At 35.2% G+C, this 22,604-nt stretch overlaps 1 protein-coding gene across 1 annotated transcript in view; it reads right to left on the reverse strand.

Moving 5' to 3' along the window:
- Positions 1-22,604, reverse strand: part of USH2A (usherin) — a 374,998-nt gene that overhangs the window by 156,179 nt on the left and 196,215 nt on the right. Inside the window, exons 36-38 of the mRNA XM_064709111.1 lie at positions 20,734-20,885; positions 16,844-17,006; positions 1,295-1,474 (exon numbers count right to left, since the gene is read on the reverse strand). Coding sequence (XP_064565181.1) covers positions 1,295-1,474; positions 16,844-17,006; positions 20,734-20,885 — 495 coding nt within the window. The remainder of the gene's footprint in view (positions 1-1,294; positions 1,475-16,843; positions 17,007-20,733; positions 20,886-22,604) is intronic.

The following is a 22,604-nucleotide window of genomic DNA, read 5'->3' on the forward strand; positions in this document are numbered from 1 at the left end:
GAAATGTGACACTGGAGCTAGAAATATCAGTGTCTTACTGCTCAGTCTTAAATGAGCAGTAAAACTCACATGCAGTTTTATTATTATATGAGAACATATATTTTTTAATAGTAGGTCCAGCTTGACAATCAGATAGGAAAAGTATAAAATGTGCTGGGAATTTACTTTTTCCTTGTTCCTCAGTAATCTGTCATAAAAACTCTGTGTTGTATTTAGTCACTTTTCTGAAGTCCCCAAACCAAATCCATCTGTTTGTAAGCAAGTTGTTTCATGGCTGGGTTTTTGAACTCTAAGTTTTATGATATTTCTTTCCTTTTTCTTATTTTCTTTTCTTTTGCTTTCAAATTGTATGTACATTCCTCTACGTTGTTCTTGCTCAACAGCTACACCACACATCTCTCAAAAACAAGTGTTGTTGGACTCTCACTTAAAAACTCAAAATTGCCTTAAATTAATTGTATACATTGACATTTATTTAACAAAAACTAATTAGCTAGGATGTCCATGAAAAGAAAATACAAAAGCAGCACATCTACATCAGCTATAAATACAAGCTTTCTTGAAAAAAAAAAAAGCAAACAACAACAAAGCTACAAAAAAAAAAAAAGTAAAATGTTTAGGGCATATTTGCTCAACTCTCTTATTTCAAATTGTTATGAAGATAATATCCAGACTGGCTTACAGCCTAATTCACTGTAAATCAGCACATTGTAATTGACTTTATTACAGAAACATTATTTTGTGGATTCTGGCTCAATATATTGCCAATGATTTATTTACTATTTTTACTATTTAGAATAGTAAAAATATTATTAGAATATTACTATTATTATAATATTAAAAATATTATTAGAATATTATCTATTATTACTAGAATATTTACTATTGTTAAACAAATTTTCTAAGTCTATCCAGTAAGTGCTCCTTGTCAGCACTTCCAACTTTTACTCTAAAACAGATTACAAAATGCAGGTGAGTCTCTCTATATTCTTGGGCTAGATTAGCTGTCCATGCCAGAATACACCACCATTCACTGAAAAAAAAATGAATTACATAATGCACTTCTCACCTTCACAATATGCTGAACTACACAACTATGCACTTTCATTTTCTAGTTCTTAAATGGAACAAAGTGACAAATTAGAAGCCAAAAAGAATTTTGTGAGTAAGAACTACTAATACAAACATATTCTTTTGAACTTCAGTCCTCAGCTGCCATAATAAATAACATTTTGTTGAACAGAGTGTTTGTATAATTGTTACATGCACAGAAAAAGCACTTTTTCATACTTACCTCCTGGAGGCATGACTACGGTTATAGCATCACTTATCAAGCTGCCCTGGCTGTTGGAGGCATTCACGTGTACTGTGTAGTTAGAAAATGGAATTAGTCCTTTAATGGGTACCCATACATTGAATTCCTTGCTGCTGCACAACATCCGAGTATCATTTACAATAGAATAATTAGCATTATCTGTTATGAAAAAACAAGAGAGGGAGGGAAAGAACAAATGTTAGACCTTGCATCTGCTACAATTCACTGTTTTTATGAACCAAGTCCTATTTCTACTCAAATGAAGAGTTGCCATTTATACCAGTAACACGCACAAATTTTTGGTCTGTTGGGAAGAAAAATTATTATTCACAATTTCTCCTCCTTTTGCCAACAGTTTGTAACATTTGTAAATCTTGGGAAATAAACCAATACTCAAAACAACCAGTTGCAAAACTGATTGCTATACACAGTGAACAGAAGTTCCAGAACAGTTGTGTGATAATTGTAGATTTCAAACATTAATGATAATTCTTATACCCATGAAAGACTGGCAAAACATTTTGAATTTGTTAGAAAAATGCTTAACTTAGGAGTTGATAAGCTAATTCCATTGCATAACAAACACCAATCTGCAGTAACAGAGGTTTTCCAGCATGGCCTGCAGTTCTCTCAAGGACAAAACAAGTACTCAGTTTATCAGTTGAAATCATCAGAGGACACCACAGCAACCTACATGTCCTTTGCAACCCTTTCAAGATCTCAAACTTAAGATAAGACAATATTCTACCCTACAAAAATTAAAAAAAAAAAAAAACAAAAACCAAACAACAACGACAAAAAAAGACAAAACCTTTCCAAAATACCTAATTAGACTAGAAAATAAAAAAGTATATGTGTCAAGTAACATTTTTTTGACTTAATGAAGACCTTAGTCACATATCTCAGAGCCAAGCTGACTCACTTAAATATCATCTTATATTTTGAGTACATGAAGTGCCAAATAAAAAACTGATATTATTATTACTATCCATCACTCCATGGAGAGCTCTCACACTGAAGTCAATAAAAATTCTGTATTACAAACAACAGCAGAATAACACAAGCCTAAGACCACAGGTATGAGAACAAGAGTAAACAGACTATAACTGTAAAATTACTATAAATCAGTTAAGACATTGTCACAGCTAGAAGATTCAATATTTACATCTGAGTCTTTTACAAAATCTAAATAAGACAGAATTACAAAAAACCTAGAAAAATCAATTTTAAAATTAATTTTTTAAGAGACACTTATTGGACTTACTCATTTTGATGCAAGTTTCAAATGAACTATTAAAACAAAAATGCTATTAAATCAGAAACAATTTTTCAAATATTCCATGTTTCTATGATGTGCATTAAGGTGTATTTGCAGTACCTTTCAGTCATGCTGACATTACATTTTTCCACGGATTAGTGATCTGGACTTTCCTCTAATTTGGACATTCCTATGAACAATTTGATTCACTTATGGTACAAATCCAAGCCCTTCCTTTATTTTGGTGTTTATGAACAACACTGGTATTTTCAGTTATTCTATTTGTAACATCCAAAAAGCTTATTTTTTGAGGTTTTGGGGAAGGGGACAGATTTGCAAAACTCTTTTTTATAAATCTGCCTTGCAGCCTAGTTTCTCAATGCTCAAATTCTACCTGGATTGGACCCTACCTTAGCACCAGACCACCCAGACAGACTATGGCAGCATGAAGGTAGAACGACTTCATGAAGTTTGATGGATTCATTTTGGATTTCACTGAAGTTTACCTGAGAGAGTTTATCCTGTTTTAGGTACAGCAATGGAAGTAAAGCTTCTTTACATGCAAGAACAACCACATTTTACACATTCCACTTATAGAATGCTGCAGAAGCAACGTTATTTTGTCAGAGATTACTCTTATGTACTTGGGCTACTCAACCAGCACTAGAAAAATGCATCTGTACTACTTGATCTCAGCTTTTAAATAGTGTATCAAACCCCCCTTCCGCACCTTTGGGAAACTGTTCCTGTGATTTGGGAGAAGATACAGTCCAACAATGCACATTTCTCCTATTATCTATCACAGTTTTTGCAATGTTTGTGATTTATAATTTGTGAAGATTGTGCAACAATATTTGAAATACACATTCTTAAGATCCTAGTGACATTAAACATTTAAGGACTCAGTTTGCTATGGAAAAAAAAGGCACATTTTCAAATGTTGCACCTCCAACGTCTGGGAAAGTTAAAAAATACAGTGTTAACAGATCAGCACATAGGATAGAGTCAAACCTCAAGCATACAAGAAATTGTCTAACAGCAATTTATATATTCATGTGAAAATTAAAATTTTCCTATCAAAAGTACAGATTTAGCTTGTTAATATTTTAATTTCATCCACTTCAGCCTGGTAGGAAACTGTGTAGTTCCTCTGCTGATACTTTTATTCCATTTTTAATCTTTCTTCCAATGGCTAACTATACTATATTTTAAAAATACAGTTTTGAGTAACAGAAAATGAATTAAAAGGATAACACTCTATTCCAAGTTGCCTGGATAACAACATTAATATACAGTAATTATACAATTAGTTGTAACATTAAATTCTAGTTATAGCAGAGTGATTACTCGGCAATTATAAGAAGTATATAATTACCCAATAATTAGGAGAAGTATGTAATTACATAACCATTTTATTCAGCTCAAAAATGAACTTGCAAATTTACAATGAGATAGACAACATAGCAGCTCAAAATTTTTTCACTGCTTCTAATAAAAAGCTAAAGAGTACTTGCAAGTTTCCTAGCCCAAATTTTACACAGACAAAAGGTGTTTTATCCCAATTCCCAGACGACAAAGTTACTGCTGCTGGCAGATAAAATATTAGAAGAACATTTTTAAAATGCAGGTCTTGCTGTGGCTAACTTGCAATATGGAGCTTTGCCACTTCTCACTGCCTAAACTGTGCTTTCAGTGGGCTGGAAAATGCAGACACACGGGTTCAGCCTGACAGAAAGCGATACAGCGATAACCCTGTCATATCATTCCATGCCATTCCTGCCCAGACTGCCTCACTGTGGACCCAATTTGTGAGTGTAAGGGGATGAGGCCTCCCTTTGTCCAGTTTTCCTGGGTGTTTTTCTCTCCATGCTGCCCATGAGTCCATTGCAGATCCTAACAGCAGTGACCTCAGACAGTGTGGAGTCCTAAGAGACATTGTTCTACTTCAGACAAAAGGTTCCTACCAGAACACCTCCTCATTTCTGCCTTGTAATTCCTGCCAGGAACCGACACCAGCACCCCAACAAGCAAGATTCCCCCACAATTCTGTTAACATGAACAACCTAAATGGGTAGAAAACAAATTCCTACACATCCATGAATGGTTCACCACATCCATGAATGCTTAAGGCATGCAAACACCTGCACAAAAAGATAAATCCTGACAAGGGAGGGCAAAGAGACCCCATTCTCTATAACTTCCTAAGAAAACCTAAATTCTTTGCAGACATGAAGGGCTTCCCCAAGCTCCTTAATCTTTCCATATTTTTGCATAGCTATGGTTTTGTTCTTTCACTAGCTTTCCTGCTCAGTTCTCCATAACTCCCCGAAATGATCTGCAGGACTTCGTTGCCTAAGGCTAATTGAGAAATACTTCTGCTGTTCCCAGTTTACTCCGAGTTTATGCCAGATCAAAGTATGTCCGTTTTTCAGGAAAAGATTCATATGAAGAAATGAGGGCTAAAGAATATCCACAAATATACTTAAAAGTGATGTATAGTTGAAACAAAGACACACAAATACATATATTGCATTCAAAATCACTGTTTAAAAATGCTAAGCTTCAGAGAGCACTCTAGCTGTTGAGTATCTGTACTTGAAGGTTCAGGATGGTTTTGAGTGGACACTCTGCAGGGGACTCCCAAGCAGATGTGCATTCCTGTGACTGAGCACCCCTGTAAATAGGGGAATTAAGCTCCTGTGAAGCAGTGGTGTGTAAATTACTGCTGTCCTGGGTCTGTCATCCTATGGGGTTCACTAGATTGAAATAACATAAATGGGTATCCTTTTCCATTCTTGTTATAATCATTGTCACAAGAATTTTAATGCCTCATATATTCCATAATTTTTTTCTGTGTGCTGTGCTGCTCTGACCTTTTCAATATTCTGTAATTTGACTGGCTGGCGATTTCAAGTTCTCTCCTTTTTACAGCCTTATTAACTCATGGGGAAGAGGTGAAATGCACAGCCAATCAGAATACATAATATTGCAAAGGTCACAGCAGTACAGTATAGCATCAGCAGACACAGAATACTGTATATTAGTCATTAGCATCCTGATATCTTATTCATGTGACAAAGGTTGTGAGGAGCGCAGGAAATGGTTCAACATGAAACCATTCTCATGGCAAAGAAATAATACAAACTAAACACATTCATCTTACCTTTAAGAACTTTTTTCCCCCAAATCTGGGCACGTTTAAAGTTACTCTTTCCATCAGGATCAAAATTTATGTTTTTAAGGGAAAAGGTAATAAATTTAGATGTTTCCTTTTTGTGCATTAAACACAGAAAGACACATATTTCACAAGTGTGGGCAAATACCAAGTAACTCTAACCAAGTAACTAACAACTAACAACTAATGATCTAACCAACAATAACCAAGTATCACTGCATTTGTGATTAATAACAATCCATACTTTAGATATAGCTCCATGATGTCCTGATAACCTCTTTTAAATTACAGAAAATGTTGCCCTACAATATTCAAGCAGACAGAAGCAGAACTATTACCACTGTAGAAGACTAGTCAAAGACTAAAGTAGCAAAAATCCAGCTCAAGAAACAGTTCATGTGAGGATCTATACAAAGATTACTTAGTAAACTCTCACAAACACAGTTGTTTTTATGCCTGCTTTATATTACTGTAAGCATACAGAGTTTAAGCCTTGTACCTTGGGCCACAGAAAAAGTCAAGAAGATTAGAATACCAAAATAAAAATAAGACAAAAACTCATTTTTTCGGTCTTTTTCCTCTGAGCTCATCCTCATTGTCACCAGTTTCTGTCTTCTGTCTCTATTTGAGACACAGATAATTTGTGTCTCTTTGACACCACATCTTTGGTGGGAAATTCTGTGAATATGCACACTTCTTTGTGTTCTTTTGCCTGTTAGTTTTGCCTGTTCTTCAGCCTCATTAACTACCACAAATGCTACTTTCCTCCCAGCTAAGACTTTTCTACATCTCTTCCTTTCTCATTGTTTCTAATAGGGTATTTAGAATAAAAAAATATCACTTTCCATTAGTTTGATTATCTCAGTTGAAAACCAGCCAAAATACTTCCCTGGCTTTATTGGCAACTCTCTTTTCTTAAAAACTGTAATGATGAACTATTCTCAAATTGTTGTCTCAATTGTTAAATTGACTTGTGAAGCAGTCTGGCTTTGATGCCATACCCACCTTTTCAACAAACTTTTGGGGAGTTTTTATGTTTTGAGATTGGGTTGGTTTTTATGTTTTAGCATTCTGTTTTGGAGGATTTTTTTTTGTTTGCTTTTTTCTTTCTTTTTTTTCAGATGGGCACACTGCTGATTTTTTGCCTCAGTGTCTTGAACCACTACTGTCTTGTTCCCCTTCCCCTGAGCTGACAGATGTATTGTTCCTATGGACATATCATAGTCACAGTCCATCAAACTGAGTTCAAAACTTAAAAGACTCTCTTAACACATGAAAACTTCACTCTCATGGGTTAGGAGAGTTGCTGAATAAGTAAAAATGGGTAATTTAAAAGAGCTGTGGGAAACTGGAAAAATTATGAATCTAAAATATTAATTTTCCTGTAAATAAGAAGAGTTTCACATTATCTCCATTGAAAAATTTTTCCTTTTTCCTTTTCCCCTGGGAAGTAAAAGAAGCCTTTAGTTTTAAAACTGAAAAACAGAAAATATTTGAAGAACAAGATCAAAATCTCTGTTGGCATGTGCAGCAGAATTATGAAACATAGAAGACCCAGTTTCTGACAATTAGTTTCTGACTGGTATTCAAGTCACCACTCAAAGAGGCTTCTTACAGACTCAGATTTGGTAGAGCTATCTTAGATTGTCTTGAGACATAGAGAATGTGTACACTGTCTGACTGACATTGGAAGGGGATTCCTCCTCTCTATTCAGCCTGGTGACACACATCTGGAGAATTCATCATGTTCTGCGATCCTCAGCATAACACAGATCTGGACTTACTGGAGTGGAGTCCATGCAAAGATAATTAAAGCCTTGAAGAATATGTCACACAAAGAGGATTTGAGAGAACTGAGGTTGTTTAGCCTCAAGAAGAGGAGGAAGGCTCTTGAAAATGCATAAAATATTAAAAATATCTGTCGTGAAGATATAAAGTAGCCAAACATTTCTTAGCAATGTACAGCAGCAAAAAAACAAATGAGTACATACAGAAAATACAAGAAATTCTGTTTAAACCTATAAAAAAAACTTGCTTTACTTTGACATTGGTCAAACACTGGAAGAAGTTGCTCAGAGTCTCCAACTTTGGTGATGCTCAAAAGCCAGCTGGACACTCTCCTGAGCAATGTGCTCCAAGTAACCCTGCTTGGGGAAGAGAGCTTGAACTGGTTGTTCCCTAGAGGTGCTCTCTGACCTCAGCTGTTATATGATTCTATGAAAATTTTCAGAGCACTTGAAGAACCCTAAGGCAAAGCAGGGATAATCATTATGATGAAAGCATGTTCCTGTCAGTAGAAATAAGTGATTATTAGTATTACAAACACTAAGTAATGTGCATTTATGTGCTCATTAATTCTACGGACTGAAATATGAATAAAGCCCACAGCTTGATGTGAGAGCTCATACAAGAAAGTTAGCACAGATCGCATGGATGGCTAATGACTGCAGCCAAGATTAGGTTTTGTCATGGTGGCAGGCAGGAAGGAATCTTCAGTGTGTGGTCTCATCTACCCTTTGGAGCTTTCAGCTCAGTGACATGAGGCTTTGGACTAAAAAACCTCAGTAATTGTTGATGAAGCTGCCAAGAAGAAACCTTTTTGATTTTAATTACTGTTTTAGTTTTTCTCGTTACTCTCTCATAAACACAGAAACATCTAATGAGTCTTGCAGCTGAGTCAGTCTCATTTAGACCTTCCAGTAGTGTGTTTCAGTATAGTGTTAAATCTCTGCTGTAATGGTATTCATCTCTACTTTAACTCCATTTTTCTGCAATTGCATTAAGAGGCATCAGTCCTGGAGCCCCTACACTGCACACTGTACAGGGTGTTTTAGAGACACACAGTAAGAATGCAGCTCATGACCTAAACCAAACTCTGGAAAACATTCTATGAGTACAACCAGTCTCTCTGGATTTCAAGAAGGTTTCCAGTGTCTAAGCACTGTTATCCTGGTACAAACAGGAGGAAGTGTTCTAGCACAGTTGAGTAATCCAAGTAGGAAAACATCACATTCGACATGAGATGTCAAAGATCAAAAGCATTTGCTGCACTTACAATCTTAAGCTGATGACAGAGCATATAGTTACTGATGTCATCCATTTTGTTTGAGGGGTTTTATAGACAAATTATGAGACTATATCAAGTTTATTTCATGAGGGACTTTATACAGTAAAAAAAATCAAAACCAGTTAGCTTTTAAACCATCAAGTTTGCTTCTCCATTGTTAGAACATTCTTTCTCTAGCTGCAGCAGTACATAAATGCAGATTATCACAGTATCTGGTTTCTGAATCTATGCCCATAATTCACGGATGCCAATAAGAATTTTCCATTCTCCAGGGACACTATCAGAAGGAGACTAGCTAAACACACAGAGCAGAACTTGGAGTCTCAAATCCATAATCAAATATCTAGATTGATTGTGTCACTTGCACTTGTATTGATTTCAATTGGAGCAGCTGACCCAAGGGAATAATAAAAATGTGGAATAAAACTGATTTATGAGAAGAAAATAAATCCTTTTGTGAGTGGTAATGAATTGGTACTATTTAACCCTTTCAATCACAGAGGGAGAACACTATTTATTTTTTCAGAATGCTGAGTTAGCCGAAAGAAGTCATATAAAAAAAGTCAATACTGTCAAATGCCATTACAGTTAGTTGTAATACTTTGGAAGGAATGAAGCTCTAAACTTGATCTAGGATTTTTGTCTGACATACGACATTCTTTTGGTTTTTCCAGTCACCTTTCATGAGGCATCATAAGCAATGCACTTGTAGACTGAAAGAACCACAGAATTACTCAGGTGACTGTTTGTTGTACTTACTTATAAATTACCTCCCTCTAGACTATTTAGGGCAGAAAACATGAGGAGTTACACAAACAGCCACATCAAGGGCACACAATTTTCCCTATAATGATCCTTCTGATATCACACCAGAAACTTACACAGTCAAAATATAATTTGATTCCCTGTTATAAAGTGCAAAGAAAAACTTTAAAAAAATCTTGTCAAATCCCAGTTTTCATCACGGTTTCTCTACCGGAGAAAAGAGATGGGGTTTATATTGGTCTCTAAAGAGAGGCTTATTTGTTTAAAGCCAACACATAGAAATATTCAAACTCAATTTTTTTTGTCTGTGGAAGCTCTAGCCAGACTGTATATATCTTGTTGGGGTTAAGTCATTGACATTAATCATATTGTGTTTAATGCCATAAATTGTTTTTTTGCATTTAGCAGTTACCATAGATACCTAAGCACAGTCAATGTAGTCTTCATGTGGGTTAAAACACTGGAAGACATTCATTAACTAAAAGACTGTTTTTGTAGGAAAACTGATTGGCAAATTCCCTTTTACTCAATACTGTTTACCAGAGCCATCTCTAGAAGATTGCTATTATTCCCTAGACTATTCCAAGGGAGTAGAAACAGTCTTGGAGCCAATTCTGCTATAGCCAGTGACTAGGAATTTCTGCCTGTTAAAAACTGATAATACATTCTTCACAAAAATGGGGTTTAGCCCCATGTGTCAGCTTTATCACATGAAACCAAATAAATTATAAAGTACAAGACAGACAATGTACATGTGACAAAAAACACAACTATGGGAATACAGTGATGCAGAAGATCAATTAAAACACCATCTGTGGTCTGATGCTAGAGTCTTCACCAAAGAAATGGTCAGATGTAGGAATTAGAGAGTGACTTTAATTTTGCCTTCCTCAGAGACACCTGTATTAAGGAAAAGAAAAGAACAGCATACCTGATACTGACAGGAATTATACAATTAGATGGTGCATTGTGAAGCTGCTCAAAACCTACTGAAGCTTGACTAAACTCTACTCAATAATCATCCTGAAGCGCATGCAAAACCATGAGTTTTCTAGCCAGGCAGATCAAAATTTAAATGCCATACAATTCCAAGGGAAAATACCCCAAAACTCCTGCTCTGGTGAACAGATTAAATATGGCTATTTGAAAATGAGTTATGCATCCTCTTTGTTTCCCCCTTGTATGTCTCTAGGAGTAGTGCTGTAGGTCTGCAGCTAGAACTAAAAAGACAAACAAAATGAGAGAGGAAGGGGATGAAATATGGAAAATCTCCTTAATAGCTGGCTTGGAAAAGCAGCTAAAGGCTCCCACATTCACAGTGAGAGTGTGGAGCTTATCTTTCTGGTGCAGAAGTTGGTAAGCATTTTGGAATTACTTGTGTTCCTCATTCTCAAGCCTTCAGCACAAGACAGGCTAGGAACTTCAAGGGGCTTCAGCATTCCTTTGCCCACTTCTGTTGTCATCTGCAGGTGGTGCAGTCCTCTAGTCACTGCCTTTTGCTCTGGGTTGATTCTTAACACACCCTTTATGACTTCTGTTTGGATAGGTTACTGAAAGTATTGGGTAAACTGTGCCAAGTTCAAGACTATAAGAGGAACTTTCTTATAAAAGTTAAATGAATGGATGGTCTGAGTTTTATTCTATTTAATCATATATATAGTAAGTATTAAACTAAAAAGGTTAGATGGGCAACATTCTGATGCATATATGCAAAAGTCTACTTGTTTATGCTGCATTCTGCTGTTAGATTTCTCCACTTTGCCAAGAGAATGAATGGGCTGCAAAGAACCTTCCTGGTACATCCCTAAAGAAGCAGAGTAAGCAGAAAATTTTTCTTTTCTTTACAAAAATAGCTGATTAACTATCTTGCTGAAAAGTATGGACCTCAGATGATGTGTCATCAAAAGAAGTTATGATAAGTATTAAAAAAGCCCTCAAGAAACAACCCCAAACTGAAAATAACACACATTGATTTCTACATTCATAAGCAACAGAGTTCTGAGTATATCCCTGCAACTTCATGTTATGAAACTCCCTAAGGACATACAGTTGATTAAGGATTCTCTTTAGGTCAAACTCACATTCAAATGCATCACAACATCTTGGGGGCCACAGATTTGGATTAATTTTGTGCTAATGCAGTCATCTGACAGAGGCAGGAAGATAAGAATTTCCTCCAAATCTCTCCTCTGGAAAGAGGTAATACCTGATTCTTCCTGTCCTAGAACTTAATTTCAGACACTCAGATGCAATTAAAAATGACCCTGTATTCTATCTGAACAAACCTGGGAATAAATAGGAATGAATGAGGAAACTACTTGAGGGAAATAAGCCTGACTCCGTCACCTTTCTTTCCTCTCAAGTCCTCTGAGAACTGGAAGTGTATCAGATAACAAGAACTTTAACTACTCTTGAAGAGGGAAAAGCTGCTTGTGCTCTGGTAGCATTAGTATTTTATGGCTTGGAACAACCAATTGCAAACCAAATTCCTCTTTAAGGCTCCTCCCAAGCAAGTACTGGGCCTTAAATGACTTGAGGCAAAGCAACATTTCATTACATTGTATTGAGCCTGAGCGCTGCAGAACTGGGACATAGCCCTCAATTCCTGAAGTCCTGTTTGATCTCCATATGCTGTTTGCTAGAAACAAATACTTTTCTGGAAAACTAGAACATACCTATACGGAACAGAATGGCAAAGCAGCCCAAATAAAGCTCCTTCCAGTTTTTTAACAAGCACTTTCACAGAGAAAGGTTTTAAGAAAAAATGAAGAGTTGAATTAAAAAATGAAGGCCAATTGATACAGGTACTTCCTTTGAATACATTGTTAAATCATGGCCAAACTGTGGAAAAATCCATTATAAGTACCCTCCACTATCAGACAATCCAAACTACCTCCTGCTGAATTACACTTCACACTTGCAGTGACCTTTTCCACCAGTTTGTGATAGTATTTGCTTGACTTTCAATTTGGTTATTGATAATGTTAACAGGTACACACTATATACCAACACCTTGCCAAGCCATCATCTTAAAATAAAAAGTAGTATCAGCAGTAACAGAAAAAAACAGCAATGAAAAAACAGGCTATGCATTACAAAACATTCATGTTGGAATCAAAAGTCAGAATTAAGTCAAAAGTCAGAATGTAGAAACATTACAGCTAAAATATTATTTCTTGCTTTGATTCACTAAACGTGTCCTTCGCTGAAGTATTTTGTTTTACAGTATTTTGTTTTTACTGTAAGACGACAAACTTTCTTCATTCCAAAGAAATCCCACAGCAACTTTAAATCTTTTGCAAATTATTTAAGATGATCTGGCCCCATTAGGAAAAAAAGGTCTAGAATTAAACACAACTTATCTGAACATGGAAATAACCAATAAACTGTCAGGCTGCTCTCTTGAATTGGTATGAGATGTGCATATTTTTAAAAGCAGATGGATGAGAAGTTATACGGTATCTTAAACAAACATGATGAATGGCAGAGCCATTTGGTGGAAAAGCAGTGTAACCAAATATTAAGACAGTCAGACAGAGACCTAGGGATGTGAAATTTGAAGGATTTGGAACAGGACAAGGAAAGTTGCTAAGCCTAGGAAGAGCCATAGGATATTCAGCATGAGATCAGCTGGTGCCTCTACAGTGTTGGAATAACAGGTTCATGACAGAGAAAGTGTTAAGTTACAATTTATTTAAACACTTTCCATGTCATCGACCTGCTATCTCAACATACCATATGCTATAGTAGGGCACTGATAAGATAACAACACATCAAACAGAGTTTCCCAATATACATTAGGGATGGCAGTGCAAAAATGTAGAAATACAATGTGCATTAGAAAAAATCGTGCTCTCATAGTGGGTTCCTTTGCCCTGTCCAGGGGCTATACTTATGCAGAAGGATTTCCACTCCTCAAAACGTCTGTACCTCTTAAATCCACCCCTCTGAGGAATACTGTTTCTTAATTTAAGAGAAAAAAAAAGGCCAAGGAGATATGTTAGATTCAAAGGTAGACCTTCTAGGCCCCACATAGCTAAGCTAAAGTTGAAAAAGATACTGATATAATTAATCCAATTCTTTCATCAAACATAATAATCTCCATGTTATCAAATCATAGATACCTTTGCAACATGTCTTGATATACTTAAATATTCACTCAAGTTCCTTTAGCTTCAATCCTTTCTAATTCTACTTTACTTCAAAACAGATATCTAAATAAAGTACAAAAATACTAGATTTTCATAAAAGTATTGCCAAAATATGTTTGTGGGTTTTTCTAATAATATTCTTCCTATCTGATGGACTTTTCTTAAGCAGTTCTTAGAATTCTGTAATTGAGTATCCCTATTTTCAAATAAAAACAGGTCATGGGCTGGAATGACTTGGCCAGACAATCTTCTACATCTCTCTTTCCTTCCTAATAGATATTATCTTTACATCTAATAATCTTTGCAGTGTTTTGCAACAGAAGTTAGTTAAATTTGTTCTTAATAAGAGAAGGTGACTGCACTGTTTGGGAAATGATGTTTGTCTATTAAATACTCACATTCCTACCAGAAGCTAGAGTTTTCATTAATGAAAATTATCTTAAAGATTTTTCATTTGAGAGATGTTAAAAAATTATCTAGTATCAGTGGGGTCACTGCTTCCCAAACTGACACTTAAGGTACTCCTGAGCAGGCCACCAACTTGAGTGATAGATGCAGCCATTTGGATGCTTATATTCACCTTCTAGGTTAATTCCCTCTTCCCTTTTTACATTTTAATCCCTGCCTCTTTAACAGACGTTGCAGCAAAGGATGAAATACAGTTGCTCATTATGTCAAGAAAATACCAATTAGCCATCAGACAATTCAATAAACTTTGTGTAAATATTGTGAACAGATGATGTCTTATATAAGCTTGATGAATTAATGCTTAATTTCCTTCCTGCATAACCCCAAAACAGCCAGCTTAAATGTCAATTGCTAGAGCTCTGACTTCTGGGGGGAAGTACTCCTAACTTCTTTAGCATTGCAAAGCAAAGTTTCAGCAACAATGAACAAACGTAATGAAATTTTCTGGGTTCTATTCCCCAATGATTCTTCCACCGCCACCCAGCTCTCCTGAGTTGAACTAACATAGCAGGCAGTTCAAGTCAACTCTTATAATTGCTTCCAATTTGCCTGTTTTGCTTTTGGCAATTAGCAAACTGAAATGTTATCATGAAAGAGTCCATCTCATTTATAAGGCCAGGTTTTCCCTCCACTAAAATATGCAGGCACTCTCTTCTTTATTACCAGCAGGAGATAAATGGCTGGTTTTCGTTGCTGAAGAATATATAATGGTTAAAAAGTCACTTTTTTCCTCCAGCTCTACATAAATCACAGAACTAGTCAATATTTAATAATGCTTGCCTTGGTCTGGAGTCCCTTGATCACCCCTGTCATGTGTAATAGCTCCCTCTCCGATATCTTTGACATAAAAGCCCAGCTTTACTGCAATACTAACATGTAGAGGGTCATTACGGATCGACATTTACCTTAATCTGTGACTGCCAACCATGAACCGATAAATTCCAGCAGATTCCACTGGGAGAAATCAGTAAACTTCTCAGTGGAAAGAACTGAAGGAAAATTCTGCCGAGAACAGAATACATTTTCTACAACGGCTGCTCTGCAAATGGGTTCTGACTTTTGAAAGTTCTCTAGCTGCACAGCTTTGCAACATTTAATACCGTTTTGATGGTTTGAGAGACGGGATGACAACCGAGGATGACATGACTTAGAAAGCAAGCAGAAATTTTCTTTGCAAAAACAATGCAAGATTAAACACAAGGGGAATATGGCTTTTGCATTATTCACCCCGCTGCCTTGGCGGAAATGGCTCTGCTGTCACTGGTCCAGCCAAAATGTTGCTCCTTTTCTTTATATTGATCACTCCTTCTCCTCATAATCTTACAAGTGCTTCACAGCAGAATACATCAAAGCCTTCATTGCATAAAACAGGGACACAACAGCCCTTGTGAGGGGTCAGCTGAGACTGCCTACCACACGTTACCCTCCTCAGTGAATGTGTTTCTCCAAAGAGCGCACAAACAAGTTCATTTACAAAGTACTTCGCAGAAGACAGCAATTACAGCAGCTATGCTCTCTTTAGCACCACTACTGGAAGCAACATACCAGTCTTATTCTGAACAGAAAAGAAGAGGCGAGTTATACAGTCATCAGCGATTCAATTCTCTATCTGTTACTGCATTTACAACATTCATTAAAATTGCGAACAGTACATAGAAGGATGAAATGTCATCCAAACATTATTTTCAACCACAATTTCATATTATACTCATAAGAAAACATTTTTATAGTTGCCTAATGTCAATCATGCTGTTTAAAGTGCACTAAAAATTAATGACAACATTGTTAGGTAAAATTCATAAACATTACTTGTGTACAATATTTTATTATTTATTATACCTTAGAGCATGCTTAATAGCTCAGATTGACATATTAAATGGTCATACTTATTTTGTGAACATTCATTTTTATTCACTGCCCAAGTACTTTACATTTATATAATTAGAGGACATGGCATTCTACTTTCAACTAAAAAATATGGACGCTTTGTAATACATTTGGAAAAAATGTCCATCTACTTCTTTGGTGCCCTAGGCTTTTACATAGGGATGACATCACTAACTCTGCCTGCTCTGATTTAGCAACATTTTAAACCAGGACCACATCGCTATGTTTAAGTTTAAAAGATGCAAAAAAAAAGGAAACAACCTGCAACATAAACCAGTGGAAGCAAAAGAACAACCTGCAGGGAACTCTTACTTGTCAGGCTTTTGTATCTCATGTTGAGTCTGTTTATGATATAGAAATAAAGAGTTGGGTTTCTTTCCCTTTCTTCTTGAAATTATACCCATGATCAACCATATTATGACCAGCTCTCACGAGTGGTTTATATAAGCAAACTAACTGAAATTTTGTGAGCATAGCTTCCTTATCTGAGAGAAGGTGGCAAGATAAGACTCTGTGGGTATATCTAGAGACTAAATGAGTGCAGAGAGCTTATCTTTATTTGGCAATTTATGTGTTTGTACAAATGTAAAGCACCATAAATCAAAGCCGCAGTTCTTAAACAAAAATTGATAATTCTAAAATAATCAATGGCACAGGGAAAACCAAAAAAGTAGAAAAATTTAGTGCTAAAGAATTTTTTTTAAATAAATGGAATATTAATGTTATCATTAGACTTATTATGAAGGGAAAATTATACCTTGATCAGCATAGAACAGACCAGTGACAAGGACTGTGTAGGTCAGTTTTCCATTAGGTTTATTTGGGGCAAGCCATTTTAATTTAACTTCTTTGGACCCATCAACACTAGTAAATACATCAACCATTCCCTCAGGGGCCGCTTCCATGGTCCGAGCTTCTACCTGCAAATTCAACAGGAGATAGAATTTGGTGCCATAGTTACAGAGGAGGAATGAAAGATGCAAAGTTTAAGAAAAGGTATTTCTTAATTAAGAAAAAGTAACTAACACTGTCAGCATCCTAATTTTTAATGTTAATCCTAATGTTGCTGTCCTTTCATCTACATTTGTTTGAAGCTGTTCAGCTACTAACCTACTTTTAATAGAGACTACTGTAAGGAACAGGAAACAAATACTGAAAAAGAATGAAAGATTATTTTTAAAATTATTTAATCATTTTTACATCCACCTCATGTGGATGTACGATCTCAGTGTAAGGAATGGAAACAGCAACAGAAGACCACATAACTTTCTCTTTCTGCGTTTAAAAAGCAACTGCAAGGAACATGCATTTAAACACTGCAGTAAATTATTACAGATATTTAACAGACAAAAATTCCTTTCTGGAATATTGGCTGCTCCCTAAATTAACTTTCCCATTCACCTAATAAAATTAAGTTGCAATAAAAAGTAAATCTTTAAGAGAAAATAAAATATTAAAGAGCTGGATAATGAACTGAATATGAAAGATTTCTCATAGAACTAAATAAATACTTACTAAATATTACAGATATTTACTATTGAAATTTCACAACTTGTAGTAAAAATTCAGTGCTATGGAACAAAGTAATTTGTTATTATGTTATTTATGGCGACAATTTTGTTTCTGCTACGTTATTTATTTGGTGTTTTCTAAGGTATAAGATGGTTTCACACCTCTGTAAGTGCCTCTCAGCTGCAGGTTCTTGGAAGTGCTAATAAATGCTATTTTTAATCTGCCACACCTGCTCTGTCATCTAAATAACCAAACATATTTTCTCTGTCCTTGAAATATGAATGTTGTACTTTTCAGATGTAAAGATTGGACAGCTTACTGTTTACAAGTGCCATGTGCAGCAATACCTCCATATGTGCTTCTCTATTTATACACTTTCTTATATTGAAAGTAAGTGATAAGTTGCAGTAAAGCCAACAGGATAAAGTACATGCTTAAAGATAAACAAGTACTTCATAGATTTATTGGATCACTGCCACATTGATTACTTGGGTATTTTAGTCAAAAACATCCTTATGGAAGGACTTGACTAAACTGTGCTTTCTAAACAAAGTAATTTCCCGTAAAGTGCTCCTAAATGCAGGTGCTCCAATCAGAAACATGAAAAATGTGAAGAAATTAATAATAATTATGTTTTTCTACTGAAAAATATTTTAAAAAATCTTTAAATAATATAAATTTGTATCATGTCCTAAACAGTTGCAACAGCTGTATTATGTCTTCAGCTTTTTTTTAAGATGTGCTATATAAACATATGGCACGGAAAACCTTTTTCACACTTATTTTTCTAAATATTATTTTACACCACTCCATGGTATTTTCAGACGTATTTACTAATAACTTAATAAACAAAGACTCTTGTATCATATAAGTGACATCAAATCATAGAAATCATAGAATAGGATAATAATATTGGGAAAAGTACAAGCATACATATTATTAAAACCCTGAAATTTAAATTTAATAGCAGTGGGTTGAGATGAGAAATATTCAGTGTTGAACATTTCTACTTATTTATAAGACTTTTACAAGAGGTAACACATCTCAAAAGTAGCATAATTTGAGTTCTCTTCAATTTCTCCAAAGAATCTATTACAGGTTACACTAGCCCTAAATAAAAAAAAATTTCCCTCTTTAGGAACAAAACACTCAAACAATTAGAACAGACAAAAGCACTATCTTGGGTGTAATAGGAAGAGATTAAAATGCAGCCTTTCTTAATTTACTTAATTTGCATCTCACTTAAAAATAAATCATAGTCACAGAATAGAAGTCAAACAAGATCTACCTAAGCTGAACAAAACCATGGTTTTGAAATAGAGTAACAGCTAATGCTCTCATAACTAATTAAGATCTTCAGAGCCACCTTCAGGAATATAAGGTGGACAAATTCCATATTTAGGGGAATGTCACATGATGTTCCCTGATCGATTAGGGCACATTAAGCACAAGATCAGCAACAAAAATAGCTGGAAGCATATCAGTTTACTGCTGGGAAATGTTTCCCGTACTATTTAGAGCAGAGGCAAAACACTGGGTTTCTCTTTTATTCTTCTTCTTTTTTTTAGGTATTGGATTTACTCCATAATTGATATGAAAATCTTTTTTTAAAAATCAAATGAGGATCCAGTGCTTTGACACTCTGGCAGTACTTAGGTGAGTCTAAATCAAGATGTACTTCAATTCCTGTGATTAGAGATGGATCACTGGCTCTGGAACAGTTTGTGTACTGATCATGGGATGCAGATGAGTATCAGCTACAGTAACCCCTTTGAATTGTTCCAAAAGTCAAATTACAAGTCTGTATTTCAGTGGAAATGTCAAAAAAAGACTACTAAAAATATTTTTTAAACTGTAACTACTGGTGTTCTCTTCTATCCTTTAGATGCATATTTGATAGGACAGAAGTACTGAAAACTTACATCTTTCATCTGTATGCAAAGTTTGGTAATGAGTTGTCTTAAGCATCACTACCAACACAAGGGATTAGGTTATTGCACATCAAGTACCTTAAAACAAGGTTTGCTTTTGGGGCATATGTGAAGTTGTAAAAAATGTACAAGAAAAACTGGCAAAAAGCCATTCAAGCTTTTAAGAATAAATATTCTTCAAAGTAGAGCAAGCCATAAAATGTTTAATGGTTATAAAGTCTAGTTGTCTTCTGCAGAGAGAAAACATTACTGGCATTTGAATGAAAGCAATCTTGGAAATAAAATTGGAAATGTGACTAACAAATTATATCATAAAAATAAAACCTGGAAGTTCTTTCCTGATAAAAAATAAATTGTGATAGAAAAAATAGAAAGAAAAACACAAAACCCTCCCAAACCTCTTTTTTCTTCCCTCTTTTATTAAAATCAAATTTAGAAGCCTAAAAATAAAGATGAATTAAACAAAAAGTTAAATCCCAGAATAAACACAGGCCTCTTTCTCAGCTATGCTTGAAAACAAAAACAAGCACAGTAGATAGGATTCTAGTTATTCATCAAGCTATACTTTGAAATCATACTAGATATATCAGTTCAGCTATATATCCAAAAACCTTTAACAAAATAAAAAAGCCTCAGGACGTCTATTTTTCACAAATTTGTCAAATTTAATATTCCTGTATTCTCAAATCCTGAAAAAATAGGGTGTTACACAAGACTGCTAAAATCTGTCAAATATAATATTTTGATCACATACTTCCATTCAAAAGCTTTATGAATTACCATATTTTCCTTGCTCCTGTTGCCACTTCTAGCTTCTGCAATTCTCAAATTAACTTTAGTCTTCTCGGTCTAGCAGCTAGAAATTTGCTCATTACTGGAACAGTAACTCTTTCTTTATATACATCCTTGTAAATCTGGTTAAAGCACACCTGCACCTTTCAAACATATTAACTCCATTTAATTTCAATAATGTGTGTTTCAGCCTCCGTTTTTGTCTTCCCTCACAGTACCTATGTTCTACTTTGGAATGGTGCCTAACAATGACCTATTGAATCCTTAGCAGCTCTTAAACAGGATTTTTTTTTAAATGTCACATTTTGCCAGATGGGTTAGTACTGCCCAGAGTGAATCATCACCATTTACTCTGATATTCACTGTCATCTGACATTTATTACATTCCCAGAATGTAAATTAAGGTACTCACCAGTGGACCTAAAGCACAACCTTTTGCAGTACATGCCTGGACTCTGAAGGAATGCAGACTCCAAGGAGCAAGCCCATAAGCATAACAACTTAGCTGTGATGAATTCTGCAGCAGAACACCATCCATGTATAATCCATAGCTAGTAATAATACCTATAAAACAATATGAGAGCACTTAGTAACCAAAAAACTACAGAATTTAGAAGAAAACAAATGCTACAGACACCAAGGCAGTAGTAGTAGTATTTCAAACTGTTTACAATTGAGCAGATATTGTTTAGCATGACTGGGCAGATAAAACTCAAAAGAAACATACTCTCCCATCTTTAACTACTGCAAACCTCACAAGTGCACTGCATCTCTTTAAACAATTTCCCTATTCCAAAGATTACCCCTTAACAAACTTGATTCTGAGTGGCTGCCAACACCACCTTGGAATGAAGAAAACTGAGATAACTCTGGTTTAGAGTCTACTCTGCATATGGCTTTTCAAACAATACAAAAAACCATCTCACATCTTAACAGCTTCAGACTTAGAAACAAAATCTTCAAAATAATCGAAATGTGGAAGGTCAGCTCAGTGCTATAACCACAATGAATCAGTAACAAATAATTTTGTCACACAAAACACCTTTTTCATACTCATTCTTCATGACAATTACTTCAAATTTTCAGTGCTTTGCCAACAAACTACATACTTCATTAATTTGGGGTAGGAGTAGGGTGGTTGAAAAATTTTACCCACTTTTCTTAATGAAATGACAAAAGAATAATGATTACTGTTTCCTTCTCAATATGCAGAAAAACTCCTGAAGTAAACTACTCCTTGCCTATTCAATCTACAGAAAGAAAACATGTTTGGAAACTCAAACATTAGCAAGACTTTTAGACAGAGGAAAGAATGGTCATTCTTGTACAACTGGCTATTACTAACTAAAACTGCAAGTGATTGCTTATTGCATTTATAAGGAATTCTAAAACTGTTCCTCCAAAGGTACATTGTAGGATAACAAACCCTGCAGAGTGTTTTGAATTTAATGAACTAAAAACTTAGGTTTACAGATTTGCTTAGACTTTAGAAACTGAGCTTGCAGAGCAGTACTTTTTCTCAGGGTTATTCTGCCATCTTTCTTACTTCTGAATAATCTCCCTTTTTAAAAGTTATTTCAATGAGAAATCTTAAGCCAAATAAATGCAAAGTTATAGGATTAATTTGAAGTGATTTTAGTTCAGAGGATGCCTTCTAATCCTTCCATTATAAAAACAAAATCTATTGTAAAGCTATAGCTCAGTTCACCATTCCTTCCCTTAAAAATTAATTTTTGAAACTATATTGAGGAAGATTCAATGTGAAATTGAAAAAAATATTTTCCCCTCCACAAAACAGAGAAGTGCATCATAAATAAAAGTGTACACACAACTGTTTAGCTGAGCTTTAAAGAGTTCCACTTCAAAAGATTTATATGCTAAAGATCTGAGTATGGTAAAGTGATTCCTCAATTCCTTTCTCTTCTAGAAAAGTGAGAGGCTAAACTCAGCTCAGACAGCAGAGATGTGCAGGAGGAGGTCCTGGAAAATCTCACACTATCAATCTTACCACATTTGACAAGGTTTCTAAAGCAAAACCCTTGTCTTTCCGTGCCTAGTTGCTCGTGAAGCAATAACATGAATGGTTCATATTTCTCCTAAATAAATAAACAAGTCTTATATATGTGGGTATATACTTTAGGCTATTTTGTTCCTCTCAGAGGAAAAATGTGAATGCTGGCATTAAGGATGTGTTTTACAGGGAAAAAATGCCAAACACTGAGATAACTCTAAGCACCTACTATACCTGTTGCACTAACCCCTTAAGGTACCATAGATTAGAAT

This window comes from Zonotrichia leucophrys, chromosome 3 (genome assembly GCF_028769735.1).
Source record: "Zonotrichia leucophrys gambelii isolate GWCS_2022_RI chromosome 3, RI_Zleu_2.0, whole genome shotgun sequence".
In the NCBI taxonomy this organism is placed as follows: domain Eukaryota; kingdom Metazoa; phylum Chordata; class Aves; order Passeriformes; family Passerellidae; genus Zonotrichia; species Zonotrichia leucophrys.